The sequence below is a fragment of the Brachionichthys hirsutus genome, unplaced genomic scaffold (genome assembly GCF_040956055.1).
Source record: "Brachionichthys hirsutus isolate HB-005 unplaced genomic scaffold, CSIRO-AGI_Bhir_v1 contig_1464, whole genome shotgun sequence".
Lineage (NCBI taxonomy): Eukaryota > Metazoa > Chordata > Actinopteri > Lophiiformes > Brachionichthyidae > Brachionichthys > Brachionichthys hirsutus.
Genome location: NW_027180722.1, coordinates 6,699 through 32,041, shown reverse-complemented (window position 1 = coordinate 32,041; position 25,343 = coordinate 6,699). Strand labels below are relative to the sequence as shown.

General features: G+C 42.2%; 1 protein-coding gene across 1 annotated transcript; it reads left to right on the top strand.

The window, feature by feature from the left end:
- The first annotated feature begins 338 nt into the window (after positions 1–338).
- On the top strand, positions 339–23,356 carry LOC137916552 (relaxin receptor 1-like). Its single transcript, XM_068759537.1, has 18 exons — positions 339–381; positions 9,370–9,507; positions 13,456–13,539; positions 13,840–13,945; positions 14,864–14,935; positions 15,674–15,745; positions 15,922–15,993; positions 16,179–16,250; positions 16,393–16,461; positions 16,560–16,631; positions 16,744–16,815; positions 17,006–17,077; positions 17,344–17,415; positions 18,088–18,159; positions 18,670–18,899; positions 21,110–21,520; positions 21,663–21,881; positions 23,037–23,356. The coding sequence occupies exons 1-18, from the start codon at positions 339–341 to the stop codon at positions 23,354–23,356; spliced, it is 2,268 nt and encodes a 755-aa protein (XP_068615638.1).
- Positions 23,357–25,343: the final 1,987 nt, after the last annotated feature.

Here is a 25,343-nt window from a genome sequence, read left to right as displayed (position 1 = left end):
AAAAAGCCACTGCTAGGTCTACCGCGTTTTATGAATCATGTTCAGAAACTCGGATAGCCCCCACCTCCACCTCGCCGCGCTCTCCTCCGTGAGCGCAGGACCCGCGCCGCTCCTCGCGCATCAGGTTTATTTCTGACAGCCTTGCGAGGATCTGGCAGACGGACTCGATCTTGCAAAGGGTTTACAGATTCTCCTGCAGCGCCGCTTCATCAATTCATTCAAGCAGAGAACTCACGCGCAACTGCTTTTTACGCACAGGAGCAGCCAATATCATTGCTGCTCCCGCTGAAAAACACCACCCGCACGATTTTTTTTTTTTACTAATACTTCTTCACACCATGCATGTTTACGTGGCTGTGATTCTGGCTTGTGGAGTGTCGGGTGAGTTCAAACTTTTCATTTCCATCATTGATGAAGCGTGCGCGGATTTTATTGTCTTGTGTTTCTGTTTGTCATTGAAATCATGCGTGATTGTACAAATTTCAGTGATAAGTGTTTTGAAATCATTTTAAAAGCCCCAGAGGGGGGGGCTGCAGTGACGTTTGTAGGCAAAGTGTCATCTGCAATTTAGCGTAATAAATCTCTGAATATCTGGAAGTGGGCTCGATCGTCATGAGTGGGAGGCATCCAACAATTAATCTGAACGGTAAACCGCTGCATCCATCACGTTTGAATGCTGCTTGTTTGAATGTTTGTCACTGTCAAGTGCTGCTTTGTGTTTTTTGTTTTTTGCCTAAATCCAAATGGACACTGAGGAATAATCCAACTCGCCCATAACCATGAACATGGAGGCAGTAAAAAGCTTTTTCATTATGAGGAAATTTTAGTAATTTACTTTCACCTTCTGTGGATTTATTTCAAAGTGTACAATCTCAAATTCAAGGTTTTCTATCTTTGCCCTATATCTATCACTGGATTTGATAACTGGTGTATGATGATGATGAATATATTTATTAGATAGAATGTTAGAGTACAAGTGCAGTCACACAGTAGCATGTATTACAGTACACATACAGTCAAAACATCCTGTCTAAGAGGAGCATTTCAAAAAAGCCCTTGCGGTCTTGTGCATAAATCATCAACATTTAATAATACCAATAAAACTAATGTAAAATTACTCAATTGATGCAAAATAACAATAAAATAAATATAAATTACACCACAGGTGCAAAATAACAATAAATTAAAAAGACACATAATATGTACAGGTGGACAAAAAAAAAAGGGGGGGGGGGGGGGTTGATCCGGAGAGAGTCGTGATGTCTATCTCCGTTTCGCCCCCCTGAAAGGTGAATTTTTAGGGCCGTTTTGAATGAGGCCAAATTAAATATTACTCAATTACACAGAAAAGGAGGACCATATCCATTCATAAATTATGTCTGTGCGTCATATCTGTGCCACAATCACACTAAACGGGAACTGCACACGTCTTATGCCAGAACGAGGTTGGATTCGTGCATTCTTTTTGGATTGGCCCAGAGGTGAGCAGCTGTGTTATTGCAGCTTTCCAGTGTGTGTTGCTCCATGAGCTGAAGCTGGGAGCTGATGAGCCTGGTGAAGACTGTGACTGGTGAAAGGTGGATGGCCTTGGCATGTCCTCCTGTCCTCTGTGGGTTGACTTGTGTCTGTCCTCTGAGATTTATTTGAGGAGGTCTTTTTCTTCGTCTGCTCCAATGGAAATATTCATGATTGGATTGGCCCATTCTCCACACATGCACAACACTTTAATAAGGAAATAAACTAGAAAACGACAATCAGAGATTGCAGACCCTCGCCTCCAAAAGACTATTCGATCTTGTGAGACAGTAAACAGGGCTTCCGGATCAGAGGGGCCAAACCTGGAAAGGAAGAAGTGGTACAGGAGAATAGAATAGAATAGAAAGCCTTTATTGTCTTTGCATAGTGGCTATGCAAAGAGATTAGGAGCAGCTGGTGTGATCTTCTGGGCTGTGTTGATCACTGTGCACGCGGCGTACCACACCGTGATGCAGTACGCCCGGATGCTCTCCAGGGGGCTCTGTAGAAGGCCACCAGCAGCTTCTCCTCCAGGTTGTTCCTCCTGAGCACCCTCAGGAAGTGGAGTCGCTGCTGGGCCTTCTTCACCACCGCCGTGGTGTTTGCAGACCAGGACGGGTCCGTCGGTGATGTGGACGCCCAGGAATTTAAATGAGTGGACCCTCTCCACGCAGCCAGTTTTTATCAAATGATTGCGCAGTCAGTTTGGAGAATACACTGAATGAAGGCAAACATCTTCTTTCACGTGATTCTCACACTATTTTCCCCGGCGACGAGGCGTAACATCTGGATGAATTCATTTAGCAGGTTTTGAGTTGGTAATATGGCATAATATGGCAACGTTTTTAACGTCAGATGCCATTCCTGCTGCGACCCTCTGCATTTATCCGGGCTTTGGACCGGCTCAAGGGAAACACCGCCCGTGCTACCTCTGAGGCAAATAACATCTGTGTCTGCATTACTTATTGTTAATTGACACAGTACAGCCATGTTCCTCGTCTGTTGGTTCAGAGTGTAAACCAACGTCTCAGTTTACAGACCCCTTAAATGACCAGGACTCTAAACTGAGACATGCCCGTTCATGTTGAAGACAATAAATGGTCCTCGTATAAATGGAGCAGTCGGCTGTTTTTTGTTTTTTATCTTTCATGCTGTGGATTATGGGAGCAGATTGAAATATTTGCTAACATTGCAGGGTGTCATGTTGGCTGGGAGCCCGCCACCCCTCACAGCTTAAATGCTGGGATCAGGGACACCTTACTTGCTGCCACCACACAAAAATCTCCTGTACCACTTCTTCCTTTCCTTCTTCGCATGCAGCTTGTCCTGGAGCTCCTCTAGCTCGGACATCTGCTCTGCACACTCTTGATCCTTCTTTTTCAGGGTCATGTTTAGAAGGTCCTTCTCAGCCTGGTGCTCCTTCCGAGCAGCAGACAGAGAGACCGCCATCTGATCTTTCTGTTTTGCCATCTCATCCATTTGGGTGTTCAGCTCTGCCTTTTGCTCCTCAAGCAGAGCAACATGAATGTCTGTGTTTGTTTTCATTTCATCCATTTGGGTGTTCAGCTCTGCCTTCTGCTCCTCAAGCAGGGCAACACGAATGTCTGTGTTTGTTTTCATCTCATCCATTTGGGTGTTCAGCTCTGCCTTCTGCTCCTCAAGCAGAGCGACATGAATGTCTGTGTTTGTTTTCATCTCATCCATTTGGGTGTTCAGCTCTGCCTTCTGCTCCTCAAGCAGAGCAACATGAATGTCTGTGTTTGTTCTCATCTCATCCATTTGGGTGTTCAGCTCTGCCTTCTGCTCCTCAAGCAGAGCAACATGAATGTCTGTGTTTGTTCTCATCTCATCCATTTGGCTGTTCAGCTCTGCATTCTGCTGCTCAACCAGAGCAACATATTCATCTGTGTTTCTTTTCATCTCATCCATTTCGGACTTGAGCTTTAGAATTGTCATCTCCTTGTGCTTCACCACCCCCTTCATGTGATTTATCTGATTAGCGTAATTCTGAGAGAGAGACAACATTTTCTGTTCAGCTGTTGATCGTTGCTCTTCCGCGTCATTTAGCTTCGACTTCAATGCAGTTATTTCTCTTTGAAGGGTTTTGGTTGCAACCAACTGTGAATTGAGAGTGCAGATCTTTTGTTGCATAATTTTTTCTTTCTGCTTTATGTCTTTCTCCGCCTGCAGCTGCTGGTTCTCCAGCTGCTCTTGAGCGTCTTCCAGAGAATTGTTAAGACTGCTAAGCTCCTCTTTCTGCTGCTCAACCAGAGCAACATGAATGTCTGTGTTTGTTTTCATCTCATCCATTTGGGACTTGAGCTTTAGAATTGTCCTCTCCTTGTGCTTCTCCATCACCTTAATGTGATTTCTCTGATTCGCGTTCTTCTGAGAGAGAGACAACATTTTCTGTTCAGCTGTTGATCGTTGCTGTTCCTCGTCATTTAGCTTCAGCCTCAATGCAGTCATTTCTGCTTGAATGTTAGTTAGCTGATTTTTCATGTCCGAGGTTTCAACCAGCATAATTTCTTTCTGCTTGCTGTCTTCCTCCGCCTGCAGCTGCTGGATCTCCAGCAGCTGTTGAGCGTCTTTCAGAGAAGCGTTAAGACTGCTCAGCTCCGCTTTCTGCTGCTCAACCAGAGCAACATGAATGTCTGTGTTTGTTTTCATCTCATCCATTTGGGTGTTCAGCTCTGCCTTCTGCTGCTCAACAAGAGCAACATATTCATCTGTGCTTGTTTTCATCTCATCTATTTGGGACTTGAGCTTTAGAATTGTCATCTCCTTGTGATTCTCCATCCCCTTAATGTGATTTCTCTGATTCGCATTCTTCTGAGAGAGAGACAACATTTTCTGTTCCAATGTTGATCGTTGCTGTTCCTCGTCATTTAGCTTCAGCCTCAATGCAGTCATTTCTGATTGAAGGGTGTTGGTTTCAACCAACTGTGAATTGAGAGTGCAGATCTCGAGTTGCATAATTTCTTTCTGCTTTCCGTCTTCCTCCGCCTGCAGCTGCTGGATCTCCAGCTGCTGTTGAGCGTCTTTCAGAGCAGCGTTAAGACTGCTCAACTCCGCATTCTGCTGCTCAAGCTGAGCAATATAAGAGTGTGTGATTTTCCCCATATCCATTTGGGAGCTGTATATTAGATTTTTCTCCTTCTGGATCTTCTCCAGCTGATCTATTGTAGCTTTCAGACTCATGTTATTGCTGGAGAGAATCAGCTCATTCTGTTCCAATGTTGATCGTTGCTTTTCCTCATCATGTAGCTTCAGCCTCAATGCAGTTATTTCTGATTGAAGGGTGTTGGTTTCAACCAACTGTGAATTTAGAGTGCAGATCTTTCGTTGCATAATTTCTTTCTGCTTTCCGTCTTCCTCCGCCTGCAGCTGCTGGATCTCCAGCTGCTGTTGAGCATCTTTCAGAGAAGCGTTAAGACTGCTCAGCTCCGCTTTCTGCTGCTCAACCAGAGCAACATGAATGTCTGTGTTTTTCCCCATCTCATCCTTTTGGAAGCTGAAACTTACATTTTTCTTCTCCTCGTCCTTCTCCTGCTGATCTCTGGTAGCTTTCAGACTCATGTCTTTGCTCGAGAGAGTCAGCGCTTTCTGATCAATTGTTTGATGCTGTTTCTCATGATGGAGAAACAACTTCACGTCACGCACGTCTCTTTGTGGGTTTTTGTCTTCTTCAAGCTGTTCGCGATCCTCTTTCAGAGAAAGAGGCATATTTGAGTCCATGATCGAATGTTCTGGCAAATTCAGCTGAAAGCTGTATATTTATAGGCAACTACAAAGTTGCTTTGCTCTTTGATGTTTTGATCTTCTTTGATCTTTTGATACTTCATAAATCACACTTTGAAGTCACAGATTCAAAAGAACAAATCTACAGGTGCTTTGAAGAGGGCATCAAAGCCAATTTTACCTGCTATATGCCGTATTTCATGCACCAACAGAACATTACATTCCACTGTGACTGAGGTAATTCGCAATTTGTGAATTATCTCAACCTTTTGGTGATGATCCACATCACTATTTGGATGTGCAAATCTAATTATGAGGGGAATGAGCTGCTCGGCTGAGGTCTGCACTCTCTAGAGAGTGTTTTTCTAGTTTATTGATGCTGTTGGTTTTGACTCAACAAATAAAGATTTTATTTAGCTCTGCTCTCTAAATTACAAACAACGAAAATTAGTTTAAAAAAGTCACTCACCACGAATCCGACAGCCACCAGCGGCTCTCCCTCGTTCAGGTGATACAGGAAGGATCCTCCTCCGTATGTGTTCCTGTTCAGGGGCCAGCCGACGGAATGCTCCACCCTGCCCGGGCTCCACTTCTTCTCATCAATAGTCCACAGCTTCAAGTCACACACAACCAAAGGATTCCTTCAAGTCTTTCCAAGACTCTGGACAAGTCGTTTCGTTCTTTTGTCTATTACGATTGTGCCCTGAAGCAAAATACCAGCAAAGATCTTTATGAATATGCCCAAGGGGGCGGTCCTTTACCTCCTTCAGGCCAATGGCGTACGTCTGTGGTTCGCAGTTCTCACGCAAGTTGAATTGCTTGTAAAGCTGCTTGGCCAAGTGGCCGTGGCAGCCCTCTCCGAACAGCGTGACTTCAGCGTGGAGCTCCATTCCTCTCTCAAAAACATCCTGAAGCCGAGAAGAACAGGATGCATGAATGGAATTAACGAATGACAGCCATCACTGAATAATAAATATACTTAGCATCTGACAAATTAGAGGCTGTGGTCTAAAACAATATGTGAAATCTCATCCTTGCAGTATTATTACCCTCGCGGAAGAGGAGGCGAGGGTATTGCAATTGGGTGCGTTTGTATGTTTGTATGTTTGTATGTTTGTCTGTCTGTTTGTTTGTCTGTCCGAGCGCATAACTCAAAAACTAGTAACCCAATCGACTTGAAAGTTTTACACAAGCAAGGTTCTGTCCGTGGCTCGGCCCTCCCCGAGAATGGCGTTGATCCGGATCTGGATCCAGATTCTAGAATTATTTTTACATCTGGAATTGTGCCTGTGCTGTAAACTGCCACTTTAAGAGGGAGGGACACGAATGGCATGATGGGAAAAAGAGTCCAGAAGATGGCTTGTAGTACGTTCCGGAGCAGCAAGCTAGAGCAGGTTTGGCCCCTCTGCTCCGGAAGCCCTGTTTACTGTCTCACAAGATCAAATAGTCTATTGAAGGCGAGGGTCTGCAATCTCTGATTGTCTTTCTAGTTATGTTATCAGCGCCAGACCAGATACTAGCATCTCCAGCGTCCTTGCAAATCGTTAATGGATGCATTTAGAGATTATTCTTCAAACTATCTGCCGGCTGGATGAACCCTCAGGGTTGTCACCAATTCTTTTACACAATGTGTGTGTGATGACTTTGAGTTGATTGACATCATTTGAATGTCTCGCTAGCTCAGAGTTGAATAGTACATGTTTTATCCTCCACCAGCTGCTAATGCAGGAATTCTCACAAGCTGGTGTCACATTCTCATAGTTTCACTGTGAATGATAGATTAATACTGATCATACTGACAGCTTGATATCCTCATCAACAAACAGAATGTCTTAAAAGCTGTGGAGCTCATTTCTTTTATATTGTCTGTGTAATTATTATTGGTTCGAAGTGGAAGTTGCACATGTTCTGCACATGGTTGTGGCTGCTCTGGAGGAAAACTCCAACAGTCACTTGTCATTAGCTTTAAATACTGTTTCTCCACTAAATGCTAAAAGAGATTAACTGCTAGATTCTCCCCTCGGTTAAACAATCATATTGTTAATCACACAGAGAAGAGCGTCTGTGGAAAACTAGACTCAAGATACATAAACAAGCAGGTGTCTGGCAAGAGATGATTATTTTCCTTGGCAATTACAGGGAGTGTCGAAAACTCTGGAGGATTTTACCATCCAGGTGCTTCTACCCATCTGCAGTCCTCTTCATCATCTCATTTTAAAGTGGAGCCAGAATTCGCAGCTGATGGAAACTCAGTTGATCCCAGTGAACCCTGTGGAAAACGATTTGGTCTCAATCCCGATTCTCTTGAACCCAAATGACCACGATACCTTAAGACTCTTCACATGTTGGTTTTGGTTTTATGACTGATGGACTGGTTCAAAACAAACTGATGACATTTTACATCAACTATGGAGACCATGTGTCTGTGTTGGGGTTCCAGAGGGCAGCTGTCTCGGTCCATTACTGTTCTAAATATACATGCTGCCACTTGCTGACATTAGAAAGCACAATCTATGTTTACACCTTTATGCAGATGACACACAGGTGTACATCATCACCTGTCTTTTGATAATTAACAAATAGATTGTCAATAATGGAGTTTGTACATTCTCTCCAGCTCTGCACAGGTTCCCAAAGGGTTCTCCAGCTTTCTGCCGTTAATATATAAATCAAAATGTGACATGGAGGGCCGAGACACTCCAGGATTTCTTTCCAACCATCTCTCCAGCAGCTGATTTCACTAATGAGCACCTTCTCTCAAATTGAAGGAGGTGATGATAATTACAATCACTTGCTTTAGTGACCGTCTGGAAGGAAAACCTGCAGCGTCTCAGCCCTCCATGGCACAGTTTGGATACCCTTGTCTAAATTGACTGTCAGTATGAATGTGAGTAAGAATGTTTGTCTTTCTATGTGGTCCTGCAAAAAAGCTGGTGACTTGGAGTTGTCTATAAATTCCTGTAACGCTACACGGGAAAAGCAGATCCAAAAAATAGATGAAAGGCCAACATTTTTTTTTTAAATGCGGACCAATCGGAAATAATAAAAAAGGAGTGCTTTTTAGATATATCTACTGTTTAAGACCTTGTATTCGATTTTGAAGTCACCATTACAGTCATTCTTGAATAAATAAATACAGTCCTTTCAAACAACAAAATTAAAATTGTTAAAGAGTCAACCTTCAGCAATGACTGTAACCTGGGTGGATGGGAATGGTTATCAGCAAAACAAAAAGATGCTTCCGCGACCCTGACTTGCTTTCTGATGCGCGAAGAATTGCTATCAACGGCTACCTTTTCGCTTTTAGTGGGTAAGCTGAATTCACGACTCCCTTCTTCAACATTTGCCTTCAAGTAGAATGAAGTCATCTGCTGCTGGATTATTGGAGATTCAAAGAAAATGCGGGATGAAACACAGAAAATTTCACTTCTGCACGCCTCCCTCTGATCGATTTGTGCAGTCATTTTGAAGGAGATGGCGATTTAGATTGTAAATTGTTTCTCATTTAATTTCAATTCCTATTAAATGTAAGTTATAGATGTTATCCTGAACATTCAATGTAGTAGTGTAATCTGGTGCATTTAGACAGTGATAAATATTCCATAAGTACAGTCAAACCTGAACAACTTAATATTTTATCATCACACTCCCCACCTCAGACTGTGGAGGGAGGCCTCTACAGTTGTGGTGTATTCTATTCATCTCCTAATTAAGTGCCAGTACTGGAATATCAGTACAGCATCTGTCTGCTGCATCTTGAACAAGAAGCTTGACAAGACAAACCCACTGAAGCATTACGACAGCAGGATGTATGGAGGAAATTATCCATTTTGTCCTGCAGCTTTTCTGGACTCTGGGGCAATCAGATAATCCGCAGCCGTGTAAAGCTGTCAGTTTCTGAAAAATAAAATAGAAAGGCAACTCCGCGTGGCTCGTAGGACGGACAGCTGCCTCATGAAGCCCTTTTGGCGTGGGTTTGGGCACAGTGTGCAGAAGCCAACGTGAAGTTTGCTGAAACATTGTTTTAGTTTAGTTTTTTTTTGCTTTAAAAAAAAAAAAGAGAGAGAAATGTTACATTTGTCATGCGCTTGGATTTTTGTGCTTTGGTTGTAGCTCTCAACACCACCGAGGAGAAGGCACCGTGCCCACTCGGATACTTCCCCTGTGGAAACCTAACAATATGCCTCCCTCAACTCTTGCACTGCAATGGCGTCAATGACTGTGGAAACCAAGCGGATGAGGAGAACTGCGGTGAGTCACTGTTCTATATTTGACTGTGAGCATCACTGCTGCTACAACATCGACATTCAACCCCTGAACCTGTTTGGGGATATAGTAACCCTAATCATAAACTGCAGTGGCCTCGGTCAGTCTCACAAGCTGGATAAGTCAGCAGTGCTGAAACGACCAGCACTTCAGTTGCACCTTCTGTCCACCTTTCTGGCTCAAGAAATGGAACCAGGCCCAGTTTGTCTTTAAGAAGCTGTTAAATGTCGGCCCAAGTTTTGTTCCATTTGTCACCCACCAGGCAAACGTTGACAGAGGGGGTAATTGATAAGCCGCTATGACCAACAAAAGAAAAAAACAGCAGAGGAAGCAGCCTCATTTAGACTGCACCCACATATAATCAAAGGTCAGGGGCTGATCAGGGCTTTTCACGTAGAGCCTGAAATCCTCCAGTTGGTGAAAACAGGCTTATGCGTGACCCATGACCGGCTTCATCTTCAGGAGACAGTCGTTTAATAATGACTCCTGTGATGTGACGGGCGCAGGTTATAAAGCCGGTTTCCTGTTATGACAGAGGTTTGATTTCTTTCATCCAGCAGGAAAATATATTTTTTTCCATTAAACGCTGGCGGCTTGTGGTCTTTCCCCGTTCTGAGTGATTTCATCAGGGTGCACGTTATTTCCAGGGCACAGTCTGGTGATATTTCTCTGGCTGGAGTTCCATAATATGTCCTGCGGGGTTGAACTCATTACAGTCCAAATTTGTGTGTGTGTCATTGTTTCCTTTATATGGAGATGTGTGCGTTGCATCAGTCATTGTTCAGAGGCCGCTGGAGAAATGTCACCACGGCTTTGGGGGTTAGGGTTAGGGTTATTTTCTATCGTCTGTGTAGAACTCTTCATTATGCTTGTATCTATACAGATAATCATTATCACGATATAAACAAACAATTCATCCACATAAAAAGTAAATGCAATATACTGCTGATGTTATATTTTGCATTTACTTATAGGAAATTCATTGCAATTCCCACACAGTTATTCTTTCAGATTCTCGCATGCAAAAAAAAAAAAAGAATTTCCATCTCTTTTGAGGAGCCATCATTTCAAATGTCTGCTGATGCAAGCTTATTAAATGTAAGGATGTCCTTCCTTTTTAGTGTCATTTAGCATAGGGGACAAAGAGTCTTTGGATTGTGGACGAGTTAGAAAACTTAGCTGGACGACAGTCAGAAATCGTACCAACGTTCAAGTCTTGAGAAGCTGCTGCTTTTAACTTTTTACCTCCATTTGAATGGGAGCGCTTGTGGGTCAGGGTTTTCTTCTCTAATGTTCTCATGCCTTACCCACATTTTTATTTTATTGAGGCAGGCGATAACAGTTTTAGATTCTCTGAAATTTGTGTGTGACAGTTTGATAATTCCAATACTGTTTCTCATTTCAAGGGATCACGACGACACAATTGGATTGGAAAGACGCTGTCTTGAACCATAGCCGCTGAAATGGAACACAATGTGCAATCCATGCTGAATTACTTTCCTCTTTGACTACTGACTTGATCTTCTCTCAGATACGGGGCTTTGTCATCATGCAGCGACCTGATCCATCGCCACTGATATATATTGTTTTTTAGCACTGAAAATAACAAGTGCAATTTCAGTTCTGGAACATGTGGACACGGTGAGCGAAAATAAAATTGGATTTTTATTTATGGATTTTTAACTAAGATGCATCCTGATATGTAGCTGAAACGATGCTTGTGTAGATTTCACACAAGAAGACAGAGTGCCGGCTTATTCTATCCCGCCGTTCTCAGCTAATAAGAATCTTTTCCCGTGTCCGAGCATGTCCTCTTTCTCTCCTCTGACGACTAACATCTAAGGAAAGAAGCATGGCTGAAATGTGATTACCGGTATGTTGTCCTGTTTATTGAGCATGAAAAATAAATAAATATCAATGCTAAGGTTCTAACGTCAGTAATGACATTCAAAAATAGCTTTTTAACAGAGCCACAAGTTCACACAGTGACATTCAAACAGACTTCAAATGTCATATATACCCAGAGGAGCGGACGTGGCGGCCTGCGGCGAGCCACAGCCTGCTAATGATGTAAGAACTATCATGAAATTATGCTGTCAAAAAAAAGGACATGAAAGACATGAATCAAAGTTGGTGTAATATACTTATACTTGAAAGAGTTCTAAGAGAAAAGAAAATTCCATTAATCACAATGAGTTAGGGTGAGTTCATCTCCTCACCCAGGGCCAGGGCGTCTGCATTTCATTTCATTTCACTATAACTTTAATTTATGATGATGTTTTAATGTATTGAGACAGGTTCTCTCAGCATTTAATATTTACAATCTACCTGTTTTGAGATTTCACGTGGACGTTTGCAACAGCCAGACGTGATTTAATTTGACCTTAGTAGGAGCGTTCTTTTCTCCCACTGGATTAAACCGCTCCTGAAGGGACAAGGACAGCTGGGCAATGGCTTGGAACACGCAAAGCATTTACCAAAACCTGCTCCCTCTCTGTGTCCTGCCATCCAGGCGGCTTGCAGCTTCACGTTCTGAGCTCTCCTTTCATCACAGCTGCTTTTGTTCCAGGTGTGCCTTTCATATCCAGACAGGCATGTGGCGGTCTTCCCACATCCCTTGAAGGGCCACTAACCATGGCTTTTAAAGCACTATTAAACTTGCATAACCTATAATAGCATTTTTGTTCAGCAGCAGACCCGGGGCCAATGAATTGTGATTGACTGTGATTTATCCTTTGAAGCTTGCGCCACGTCTGGTCCTGCTTTTCTCTGCTGAGATGATGAATCAAAATTTAATCATTTCTCTTATCCTCTCGTTTATTAAGGGTCATCCAAGCTTTCGTTTCCTCGCAGCGGGATTCCTGTAATGTGCTTTATTCTGGTCCTAACAGTTGAACCATCAAAGACTGCAGCTGGTCCAAAACGCTGCTCCCAGGTCCACGTCACATGTAGGTGCAAAGCCATGTAGGGACTTCCCGTCTGTAATGTTATGTGACGGGCCTTGCAACGGCCGTCAGTTCAATTTCAAGAGTAGGAAAAAATATATGAAAATAAAATTCACCTTTTTACAGTTTTCGAAGTTTGATGAATAGTTATGAATTCCGAGTCGTTATTATGTCCCCCTGCCAAAGGCGGAAAATTGGAAAACCCATGCCCATAATAGAATATGTCGATCCACATCACTGCCACTAGTTCATGCTTTTTAGTGGCTTTAGAGATGACATCTTACAGATGTTTTCTTCTATTTGCATTCTATGTTCTCATTTTCTCTGTCAAATGTTGCATAGGAAAACCTAAAACTGAAAAATTAAAAAATAGGGACTTATTTCTGTTTCTATCTTCTTTGCCTGAGAGGCTGGGACATTTTCTGCTTGTCTGTCTCATTCCCACCGGTTGGAAATGCTAAATATGCTACCATTTGTTGATAACGTTATCCGCTTTATTCCCATAAAGACTGGCGGACGGCAACCACTGTGACGGCCGAGATAACAATCAAAACCCAATTTCCCCCACTCCATGTTGCTCTGCGGATTTCTACCCAACAAAAGCAAAGCACAAATGGAAATGTGAACAAGTGACTCTACCAGGAGAACATTTTGGGGTTTTTTCTGACTGGATTTTTGTTCTCCTGGCTCAAGTGCTGCTTCCCGTCTTCAGAAATACTAATACTCTGACTTCTTGTTTCTGAGCCGTTCCAGAGGTAGACAGGAAGTACGTGCAGCTTCCTTCCGTCTTTATTTTGTCAGAGATGCGGACTCTGGAATCTGTCCTCTTGCTCTGTCATAAAGGGACGAGGACAGGGAGACGGCCTGTGGACTGACTGGAACATTTTAATGACTTCAAATTACATATACATAGAAGATGTTCTCGGGCACAAGTAATGACTTGTGGTCTTATTTTAATGTCTTTGTGGGCCCCGTTTTTATTTTCCAGGGGACAACAATGGATGGCCTCACCTTTTGGACAAGTACTTTGGAATGGCCAACAATAACGTTGAGACCAAGTCCGATTCGTGCTGTAAGTACGACTGTCGTCTCTAAACGGCATCTTTACACGTTTGTGAATATACATTGGCTCCGTGAGGTTACAGTGGATGAAATGAAAGTGGGTTTAATCCAGAATTATTCAGTCACCAAACCTGTTTAACCAGGCTGGCTTTTGACTCCAATTCAGTTTCATTCATTCCTGGTTACATTTGAATCACAGCCCTCTAATCTCAGGGTTTATATTTTCTTCCAGATAGACAGGTTGCCCTTTTTCCTAACTGCTTCTCTGCGATAAATCCTCTGCCATCCACAACTTTCTTTATCTCTCCAGTGCTGGGCTTAGTTCCCGATCTCTGCCAGTGTCGAGACCTGGAACTAGACTGTGACGGCACACAGCTTCAAGATATCCCGGTGGTGGCGATGAATGTCACCATGATGTGAGTTGAAAATGTCTCCTTTATTTTTTTCAATCTCCTAATCCTCAATCAATCTCCAGGAAGCTGTCGCCTTTTGGCATTTGGCTGTCACGTCATTTTAGAAGTGTATCGCAGATTCCTCTAACAACCCATCAGCCTTCCACCCTGAGTGTCTGGCAGGATTAAAGCCAGAGTCGAAAAAAAAACTGCCCTGGTATAGATTCTATAGACACACGCATGTTTACCAGGAGGACAACATGTGTGAACATTTAAGGCAGTTTTAAGACAGTAAACAAGATTTAATGAAATATTAACAACTAGAAAAGCACTCAGGGAGCACAGACCTCCGCCAAGCAGCTCATTCCCCTCCTAATTGGATTTACACCGTCCACATGGTGATCTGGATCATCATCGAAAGGCTCTAGATTGTTCTTGGTATCTTTATCCACCAACCATGAAAATTAAACGTGAATCAGTGTTTACTGATTCACGCCTTTTAATGTTAACATTTCATATGTTTTTATGGACCTCATTCTGGATCAGATCCAGAAGACATTTTTAAATGATAGTACATATCAGACCCCTTTATGACTGTGATTTTTAGTGAGTGAATTTTTTATTTTTTTAATCCACACAGGTATCTGGATCACGCTCAAATTTTAATGGGATCTGAGTTAGACAAAGATCCATCTTCAGATTTTTTTTAATCAAGAGCCACATGGCAAGTTTTCTGTAATCCTGCTAACAAACAGACAAACACAATCAAACACAGAAATTCCCTGGTGACGGTAATAAATGTCAATACATTGACAGTGTAAAAAGATGATTTCATATATTTTATAGTTTTATATTGACCAACCTTCAAACATTAATACATTTTCTCAAAAGAAACTAGCTAAAGACAGTCTAGCAAACTTCAAGATTCTTTCCATCTTTCAGGTCCCTAAAAAGGAACCAGCTCCAGAGACTGAGAGCAAACACGTTCTTTAAGTACCCAAACCTACAGAAACTGTGAGTCTTCTTTGAAATATATGTTTGCTTGTGTTCAGGTGTCGTTATGAGAGTACATGAGACCTTACACCATTAATTTTCTTAAGTGTTCTGCACTTAGGAGCCCAGATAAAAATGACAGATACTTCCATGACCATGATTTATCAGAAGAAAGCCTCTACTGGGAACACTAAGAGGTCACTGTTCTATTCTGAGCACAAACGGAGGCAGGATTATTCATCAGATTTTCCTCAAGGAACCATTTGGCTGCCTTTTGGGATTTTTTTTTTTGAGCAGATTAAAATGTTTCCTAAAAGAATAATTTGCCACATGTGTGAAATGCACAAAGAGACAAAACACAGCCGTTAGCGATGATGCATTATTATCACGGCACGGAGGAAGCAACAAGATGCCAGGATTTGAACAGACGCCATTGTTTGTTTAAATTAATTTCTTCCAACTAATATCCGGATTCAAGAAACATGTGACAAAAGCTGCATTCCAAGAATGGAAACAATGGAGGTGGGGGGGGGGGGGGGGGGGTTGCATGATTTGCAGGGACATTTAAAATAAATTGAAGTGAAACCGTGACAAAACTCTTGATCGAGAGAGAGAGAGAGAGAGAGAGAGAGCAACACTTAAAGAGAATCTCCTGAAAATGAGGTTTTCCACGTCTGCTTTGATGAAGGGCCTTAATGCTTATTTATTTGTAGGATGATGCATTATTGTGATTTGTGCTTTTTTTTCTTCTTTTGTTAGATATCTCCAGCACAACAGAATTCGAGACGTGCATCCCGACGCATTCAGGGGACTTCAGAATTTAACAAGGCTGTACGTTTCTTTTTTTTTTTACTATGCGTGATGCTTAGTCATGAAAAAACTCAAAAAGTGGTTGCAAATAAGTGAATATAAAATCCATGAATTAATGCAGACACAACAGGCAGAAAGTTTCCCCCCCTGGTTGGGTTCATCCTCTGCAGGCAACCTCCTCCTCTTTCCTCTCGTAGATATCTGAGCCACAACAAGATATCCGTCCTGATGCCGGGGGTTTTCCAGGACCTCCACAAGCTGGAATGGCTGTAGGTTTATTCCACTCTGACAGAAAGCTCTGCATCAACGTAATGTAGAATCATCCGTGCATGGTATATTAGGGCGTCTGGTAAATAATGAAATGTCACCTTTTGCCATCGAAGACGTGCTTTCATGCTGATTATTCTGAATCTATATGCTACAGAGGAAGCTGAATGTCTTTTTTTTCTTGCAGGATCCTCGAAAATAACAACATCCATCAAATATCCCCCATGACATTTTCAGGGCTGAACTCTCTTGTTTTATTGTGAGTGGGGTTTTTTTTTGACTGTCTTCTGAGATCTTCTAACACGATTAGATAGTTTATATCGAAGTTGAGCCTTTCTCCCCTGAAAGCTGATGGAAAAGGAATTACATCTTGTCGCTCTGTGCATCTCGTTGATTGACAGAGTTTTGCTGAACAACTCTTTGACAAAGTTGGATGACATCTGTCGGGAAATGCCAAGATTGAATTGGCTGTAAGTCGGATGTGAAAAAGAAAGATGTCTTGACATCAAAGTGGCAGCTCCATTTTGATGGAGTGTGTGTGTGTGTGTGTGTGTGTGACACATTGCAGGGATTTGGAGGGGAATCTCCTTGAAACTATTGGAAATGCCTCATTACATTCTTGCAATGTGCTGACAGTTCTGTAAGTGCACTTATTTGAATTTCCATGAAAGGTTTGCAAATTATCTTCTCTTTCCTAAAAATCTTAAAATATATATTTAAAACTTTTCTTTCTTTTCTATTTTGCATTAAAGGGTTTTGCAGCAGAACCGGATCAGTCATATCCACGAACAGGCTTTCTCAGTCCTCCAGAAGCTCGGAGAGTTGTGAGTTACTTTACTGTGATGATAATTTCCCATAAATAATTTTCAGGATTTTTCAAAATAGCACAATTTCACTCTGAATAACAGGTTTGACTTTCACAAACAGCAGTAGTGTTTCAACCAACTGTATGCTGGATTTGACTGTTTGTTGATTTGTTGCTTATTCTGGAACAAATGTGGATTTTGCCAACAGGGATCTATCCAACAACAGACTGGTGGTGATTCCTCCCAATCTCTTTGTCTTACTGGGGGATCTGCTTCAACTGTGAGTACATAGAATACCTTCCTGCATTTTGGGGTAGAGATGACTGCCTTCTCTCGATTGCCATTAAACTAGATGATATAATATATAATAAGAAATGGCATGGAAGCAACGCACGCCCGCTAGATTTCTCTCCAAGGAACTGCAGCGCTTAAAGGCGCTTTGCTGTCTTTGTGAAATGCAGGCCTATTTGTTGTATAATTAATGCATTTGATCGATTTCCTGGATAAATGCTCGACCAGCATAACGCAGTTATCTTTATCTTTTAGGAATATCTCATACAATCCTATTATGAAGCTCCATGTCGACCACTTTGACAAGCTGGATAAACTGAAGTCATTGTAAGTATGCGCTGCCGGATCAAGAACGTAATGAACCCCTTAATTAAAGGGGACATATTGTGAAAAACAAATTACCTTTGCCATGTTTCTTCACTTTTGTGTCCAAAAAAAGTAACCTCACTGGTTACCATGGTAGCGTGAACTTGGTTTAATTTTCATTTTCAGAGCCGTTTCTGACGGAGCTGTTTGAGACAGAAATGATGGCCGCTGTCCTGCAGCATCTGTTTGCTATTTTGACCAAAGACTGGCACAGATATTTCATATAAGTGCCTCGGAACTGCACTAACTTGTGGGAAAAGGGTATCATATATGACCTTTAAAGAAGATTGAGGCAAGCCGGAAGGTCATTCCATCGAGCTCGTCCGATTCGGACAGGGTCTCGGCCTCTGATGCACGATCTCTCCGTACCATTTGAGCAGCATGTGGCTGCAGTTTCTTTTGAGAAACAGACATGAGCCCACATCAGTTCAGAATCTCTGTGAAGCAATGAAGGAAAATACCATTGGGCTTGTCGAAAGTTGCTCATTCAGTCTTTGAAAAGCTATTTCCTGAGGATAACATTTGGCGGAAATGCATTTTTCCTGCTCTAAAATCATTGTCAAGCTATAAAGTCAGTGTGCACTATATACAAAGTGTGCTTTTGTGGAATGCAATTTGTTTCCTCTTTTCTAGGAGTATAGAAGGGATAGAAATTGAAAACATCCAACGGAGAATGTTCGAGCCGCTCAAATACCTGACCCATATGTAAGTATCCCAGGCATCGTTGTGCAGAATCATTCCCCTGGATAAGCAGCGTGATTGGACGATGATTAGCATTATGATTCAAGCACGCTTCATGTACCAGAACACCAATGTCCTTTTTTGTCTATTATTCCAATAGACTCTCAATTGTTCCCTATCGTTCCTTTCTGCTTTTGTTCATCCTGTACATTGCCTGTCCACCTTTAACCTTATCAGCATTGTATTATTATTAATATTTTCATTTTTAGATGGGCCACATTAGCATATAGATGAAAATTGCATGTTGTGAGGACCGCAAACTTTTCACTGCTTTCAATGGGATAGAGATGGAAACGCTATATTACCAACAAGGGGCAAAAGAATCCAATAGTCTTTGTAGTTACAACCGAGCATTCGCTTCCGGTTCGAACTTTTAACTGTAAGATTAGTTTCACAGCTGATACGAAAAAGAGGTGAAGCTTTTAGGCTGCCTCTTCTTTCGCCTTGATGCTCTGCTTCAATGTCTCATTACAGCTACTTTAAGAAATTCCAATACTGCGGCTACGCTCCTCACGTGCGCAGCTGCAAGCCCAACACCGACGGCATTTCGTCCTTCGAGGACCTGCTGGCCAACATCGTGCTGAGGGTCTTCGTCTGGGTGGTCTCCGCCACGACCTGCTTCGGCAACATCTTCGTCATCTGCATGCGCTCGTACATCCGGTCGGAGAACAAACTCCACGCCATGTGCATAATCTCGCTCTGCTGTAAGTCACGCTGCATGTGAATGAGCGATGAAACACCTGACTTTCTATTTCTAGGCTCCTCTCTGCTGCCATGGTGCAACACTTAAATTGAAGAAGCATAAATTATAACCTTTTACAGGATTTCGTATTTGATGCCAAACGAGGCATATTTAAAAAAATATATATATAAATGTTTTCCTTGATGATGAATATATTTATTAGATAGAATGTTGGAGTACAGTACATTACCTTAGGAATATTAGTTTTACCCGTGTATGAGTTTAATTTTCTATTATTTTTATAGAGGTAAATAATAGACAAATAAGCTTGATGCCTTTATGCTAACTAATCTAAATGACCACCCCTTGTTAAACTGACCATCCACGCTAAACAGAAGGGAGAAAATGACATTGCTAGGACTGTGCCGCTGGAATGCTGGAGGCAGGACAGTTGAGTGACAGGCGAATGCTCATCAGTGCACAGTCGTACAACTACACCCCCTATTTGTGTAGCCAGAGGAGCAACGACAGCCCGCCATCACCCTGGTTGCCACGTGCAACGACCTAAAATCAGGGTTGACATGTCCTCCTGCTGCACCAGAGAAACAGGATCAGACAGGCCACCACCACAACACAACGATGTGCAGATGTGACCGATGAGTGAGCCTTCATCCCTGAGGTTCTCCTTGGGAGTGACCAGGTTGGATAGGATTATAAATTAGATCATAAGAGGGACAGTGAAGATTAGACGTTTTGAAGACAAGATCAGACCTCGATGGTTTGGACATGACCAGAGGAGAGACAGGGACTATATCGGTAAAAGGATGATCGGTAAATCATCTTTCTACAATACGGCCACCCAAGGGTGGAACGGATTGACTCCCGCCCTCAAAACATGCACCTCTTTGGCCTCCTTCAAAAAGGCCCTAAAAATACACCTTTTAGGGGGACAGAAACGGAGATAGTCATCACGACTCTCTCCGGATCAAACCCCCCCTCCTTTTTGTGGCCAACCTATGTTGCACGTATTAATTGCTTTAGTAATTTATTGTAATTTATGTAAGTTATTTATTGTCATTTTGCATCAGTGGTGTAATTTATTTTAGATTAATTGTTAGTTTGCACTGGCGGTGTAATAACATTTTATTTTTGTTTTTCTAATGTTGCGTTGCATCAATTGCGTAATTTAATATTGGTTTTATTTTTATTTGTATTGTTATTTGTGGATGATTTATGTACGAAGGACTTTCAACGGAAACAAGCCCGCAAGGGCTTTTTTGAAATGCTCCTCTTAGACAGGATGTTTGACGTTATTTGTACTGTAATACATGCTACTGTGTGACTGTACTTGTACTCTAACATTCTATCTAATAAATATATTCATCATCATCATGCTGAGGGTGGAACTGCCAGGGAACAGGGCTAGAGGTCGACCCAGGAGAAGATACATGGACGTAGTGAGGGAGGACATGAGAGTGGCTGGTTTGGAGGACGATGCAAAGGACAGGGTGAAGCGGAGAACGGTAGTTTGCAGTGGCGAAAACGAAGAGCAAGAAGAAATTAAATCAACTACCCAAACACATTTGTAAGCAAACACAGCAGCTTGTTTGTTTCTTAAAGCCCTTGGGTCTCTGACGTAAACCTTTCCCAGAACTTCTGTCAGTTTTCTCCTTTTAGAGGAAATCCATGCAGCTGAACTCTGATCCCCTCCATCCTCTCTGCTCTATACGATGGAGCCCAGCTGGATCAGCTGGAGGGCAACTTTAACCTTAAACACATTCATACTCTCATGATAAAAGCAAGTACCAGTACCGTGTATAACTCCATGTATAACGTATACAAAAGATAGCTAAAAATCACAATGCCAAACATGTTCAGGCTCACCAACAAGTATTACATTGAATGGCGTTTAAACTTAAGGTGTACATTTGGATCTATTTTCTATTTATTTCACATTTAAAACAGAATGAACTGCACTATTCAGCGATGACAACAATCCGGCATTTGACCTTTTTTCCTCCTAAGCATGGGTCTTCATTGTTGCGTCCCTCCGTTTTCCATTTCACAGACACGAAGACTTGCCCGTAGGACGGACATTTCATCCCTTCCATTTCAGCATCTTTGGAAAAGAGCTGCTTGAAAAAGAAAGTCGCCAATCACTATTGGAGTCTTTTTATTGGCGGAACTGGGTCTGCTGAATATGCTTTAAGTTATAGCTGCTATTCCTTGCAGGTGCAGACGGGTTGATGGGAATCTACCTTTTCATGATCGGTGCGTACGATCTGAAGTTCCGTGGCGAGTACAACCGGCATGCGCAGGCCTGGATGGACAGCGTTCAGTGCCAAGTCATCGGATCTCTGGCGATGCTGTCCACCGAGGTATCGGTCCTTCTCCTCACGTACCTCACCCTGGAAAAATACATCTGCATTGTCTACCCTTTCCAATACTTGACGCCCGGCTGGCGACGAACTGTCACCATCCTCCTCGGGATATGGCTGTTCGGCTTCACTGTCGCCTTCTTGCCGCTGGCCTGCGAGGGGCTTTTTCGCAACTTCTACGGCACCAATGGAGTTTGCTTCCCATTGCATTCTGAGCAGCCAGAGACTGTCTGGGCTCACGTTTACTCCATTGTCATTTTCCTAGGTAAAGAAATTCTATTCTTGAAATGCCCCTTCGAGCCTTTCTGTTGTGTCAAGTTATTATTTTTGTGATTCCCTTGCTGTTTAGTTGTGTTCCTTTTGCGTTTGGATGCAAATTCAGAAGCTAACCAAATGTCTCTCTGCAGGTCTGAACTTGGTGGCATTCCTCATCATTGTCTTATCCTATGCGAGTATGTTCTATAACATCCAAAGAACAGGCACTCAAACCACGAAATACAGCAACCACATCAAGAAAGAGGTCACCATCGCCAAGAGGTTCTTCTCTATTGTCATTACCGACTCCCTTTGCTGGATCCCTATATTCATCCTCAAGATCCTGTCGCTGCTGCAGGTGGAGATTCCCGGTACAGTTGGAGTGCTTTAAGGTTTACATTTTGACGAGCAAGCCTGCCAACCCACTAGCTTCCCGCTGTAGCTCGGAAACTTGTCTAGCTTACACTTTTGGAAGGGGGCCTTAGAATTTAGGGCCATTATACCTCGGCCCACATGCAGTTCAATGGCGTCTTCGCTGCTGTTTATTGCACTGCCTAATTGGCTCCAAGTGATTGTTTCTTTCACAGTACAGAAGGCTGCATTTGTTGCTTTCTGCTAACCTGGTAAAACTTTGGGAACAATTCAAAATAACATTGCACAGAAGCAGGGCCACTTTTCACACCCACAGGGAAGCACTTAAAGAGACCTTTTGGAGTACGTAGTATTGCATTTTCTGAATGTTCAACCATTTCCAAGTAGTGTAACAGCTGTCTAAAGTATTTATCATTGTACGAAGAGCACTTAACTGCAACCACTGTGGTGTTTTCAGTTAGCGCTGTATACCCAAATGACCAATTATGTGTTGAGCAGAATATATTGCCTACACAACCTTGTGAGCTGTGGCCCCATAAGTTGGTCCCCTGTAGAGATAAAAGGCCTTTTCTCGAATTCCAAAAGTGTTTACACTCTAATAAGAACAATCAACTCAGAAGTGCGTTGCACTACGCAATCTTTCAACACAAACTGTATACCAGTGGCTTATTTAAAAGATTTGCCACTGGTATATAGGGATTATGTGTGCCAGATCTTCAGAGGATAAAGATGCTGAGCACATAACCCTCGTTTAAACAGGTTCTAAAAATCCCATTACGCACCTGTGACCTATGAATCAACTTAAATTCATGCCCTCTCTCTCCCGAATGAGAATCTAATTAAAAAGAGCCTTGAACAAAAGACAAAATCAAACCGAGTCATGAGGCCGGTGCATATAATTTGGTTGATTAGATAGTGGGCTGACAACTTCAAATAAATAGTGTGGAAGTGTGTCGTGGCGCAGTGACTGAGGTGGGAGAATAAAGACAGAACAGTGGGTTGTGCTTAAAAGGACTGGCAGGTAATTCCTTATGCATTGGATAGATTTGTTCCCATCATATTCATAAATCATATGCAAAGATCCATTTTCTCCATTAGCTCAAATCATACGAGGCTCAGTTGTGTGATTTATTCCTGTCTTTTATCTCTTGCAGGTACCATTAGCTCTTGGGTGGTTATATTTATCCTTCCCATCAATAGTGCTCTTAACCCTATCCTATATACCCTCACAACTCGGCCTTTCAAAGAGACCATTCTGCAGGTGTGGGCAAACTACAGGCAGAGAAGACCTCTTCTCAGCGGTCAACCTGCTCATTATCCGTCTCTCAGCTGGCAGGAGATGTGGCCTCTGCAGGACAACAGTCAAGCCGTCACCACGGGACACCTTCTGGAAAAAGCAGGACCTCTAGCCAAGGTCACGCCTGTGGAAAACAGCAACGAGGGCTCGAATGGCAGCGCCTTGTGCAAACACTGACAGAAGCAGCATTTAGATGTTGGACAGCAGAACGGTGTGGATCTGTTCGTATTGTCGTCCATCACCTCATCAGAATAAATGTAATTCAGGTCCATTCATCTCAGCAAATTGGACAATTCAATCTGTAAACAATATTTATTTTTTTAAGGGGACAAATGCTGATTTGAGCCCTCGTTTCTTGCTTGTTCTTGGAAGTCAATTGTATTTATGGTGGGTTTGGAAATCCCACTTTGTGCACATCTTGTCAAAGCAGCAGCCATCATGTGTCTTGTTTTTTTGTTTTTAATTTAATGTTGAGGATACTTTTTTTAATATGCCACGGTGTTTGTAAGTCCTGATTTATTTACTACAGAGCATTTTATTTGAGCCCTGAAGCATTAATGACATGCTGTAATTTGTTGCAGTAAAGTACACCTTTAAGCACCTTTTTAATCCTCCAAAAGTACTTTGTATTGCCTCTGCTGTCCAAAGTTATTTTAGGGAAATGTAATTCTAATTTATGCGAAATGTGCAATATGTTCAATGAAGAGTACCTGATTTGAAAGGTATTAAAAACAAAATATGAGTGTTGTAGGTACACATGCAGCTATTTTTTAATTGTCTTTTCCACATCCGGTCTGGAAATTCCCCAGCTGGTCTGGGTTTTTGCTTCACAAGCCGCTTGTTTTTTTTTTTAACACTACGACCTTCACAGTGAAGGCATTTCTACAATGATCACAAACTCGTCTGTGCATGAGATGCGCAATGGACAACTGATTATTGCCAATATATATGGCTTCAGACACTGTACATATTATACCAGCCATATCACAGCAGATAATTATTAAAACAATGATCTGCTGATATCATGATCTTTATTTTTGTGTTTACATTATATTCCTTTGTACTGAAGAGGCCAAGCAGCCAGCCGTTTGCATGAAATACTTTCACAAATATCTGCAGGTTTACATTTAAAATTGATTTTTATAAATATAATTTAAATTGTTGCATTGACTGACTTGTGTCCCGTAATAAAATACCTGGAAACGTATTTTATTGTTTGTTTTCAAAATGCTTAAATATACACACGTATACATTGTGTAGAGAACGATAGAGAGACATAGACAAATACAGTGAGAGAGAGAGGACTCCTCCTTTACGGTGTGTACAGCGTGCAGAGCTGCGGCTGCGCATGCGCAGTTACCCTGACGTTTGTTGTTATTGTAGGGTGTCCTAGCCCGACATTTACGTTAGCTGGGCTGGTGGGGTCACACCGCTGTAAGCCTAGAACCGGTCAGAACCAGAACCGCTATTCATTTTAATTAAAGTTAAAACGCTGCTTGTGAACTTACCGAGCTGAAGCATGTTTCCGGCTGGCAGGTATCCATGTACAGGTACATTAGCTAATGCTAGTTCGCTAACATGTTGCAAGCTTTCTCTGGCTAATTTGGGTTTACTGACAGTTTATTCAGATGTTGCTGCACTATTTATATTCCGCTGTAGAGCCTGTTGGATATGTTTCTCTGTGGTTTTGCTCTTTACAAACGCTAGCGTCAGCGTGAGCCAAAACAGTGACAGACTTATGTTAGCATCAAGCTAATATGTAGGTTAAAGTTCAGTCACTGTTTAGGTCGCTTGAGCAGCGTCCTTATCTTTCCTTGTGTAGTTTGTAATGTATTTCTGTGGAATGTTATTGTGTTAGTATTTGTCTAATGTTTTTTGAACGTTATATTAACGTGTTTAGTGTTTTTAAGAGGAGCATAAAGTTGCCACCTCGGACTTTGTTTTGCTAGAAGTTGTAGTAATACATTAACCCCGCTAGGTAGCTAGCATGGGTATGCTACTAGCTTGGCTGTGTGGCAGCAATTACAGTTTTCATTGCATTAGTCACAACTCTGATGTGTTTTCATCCTTCATAATAATGTGTAGGTGTGTGTGTGTGCCTGCCGTCTGTTTCATTTGGTTATAATCCGGTTTGTTTTGATTCAATGTGGTTGTGGGGGCTTTT

Excerpts from the sequence above, each read along its gene's own strand:
- LOC137916552 (XM_068759537.1), top strand. The coding sequence starts at position 339 with ATGCATGTTTACGTGGCTGTGATTCTGGCTTGTGGAGTGTCGG. Across the intron at positions 15,746-15,921 it reads CTTCAGAATTTAACAAGGCT|ATATCTGAGCCACAACAAGA; the intron begins GTACGTTTCTTT and ends TTCCTCTCGTAG. Across the intron at positions 16,632-16,743 it reads TGCAATGTGCTGACAGTTCT|GGTTTTGCAGCAGAACCGGA; the intron begins GTAAGTGCACTT and ends TTTGCATTAAAG.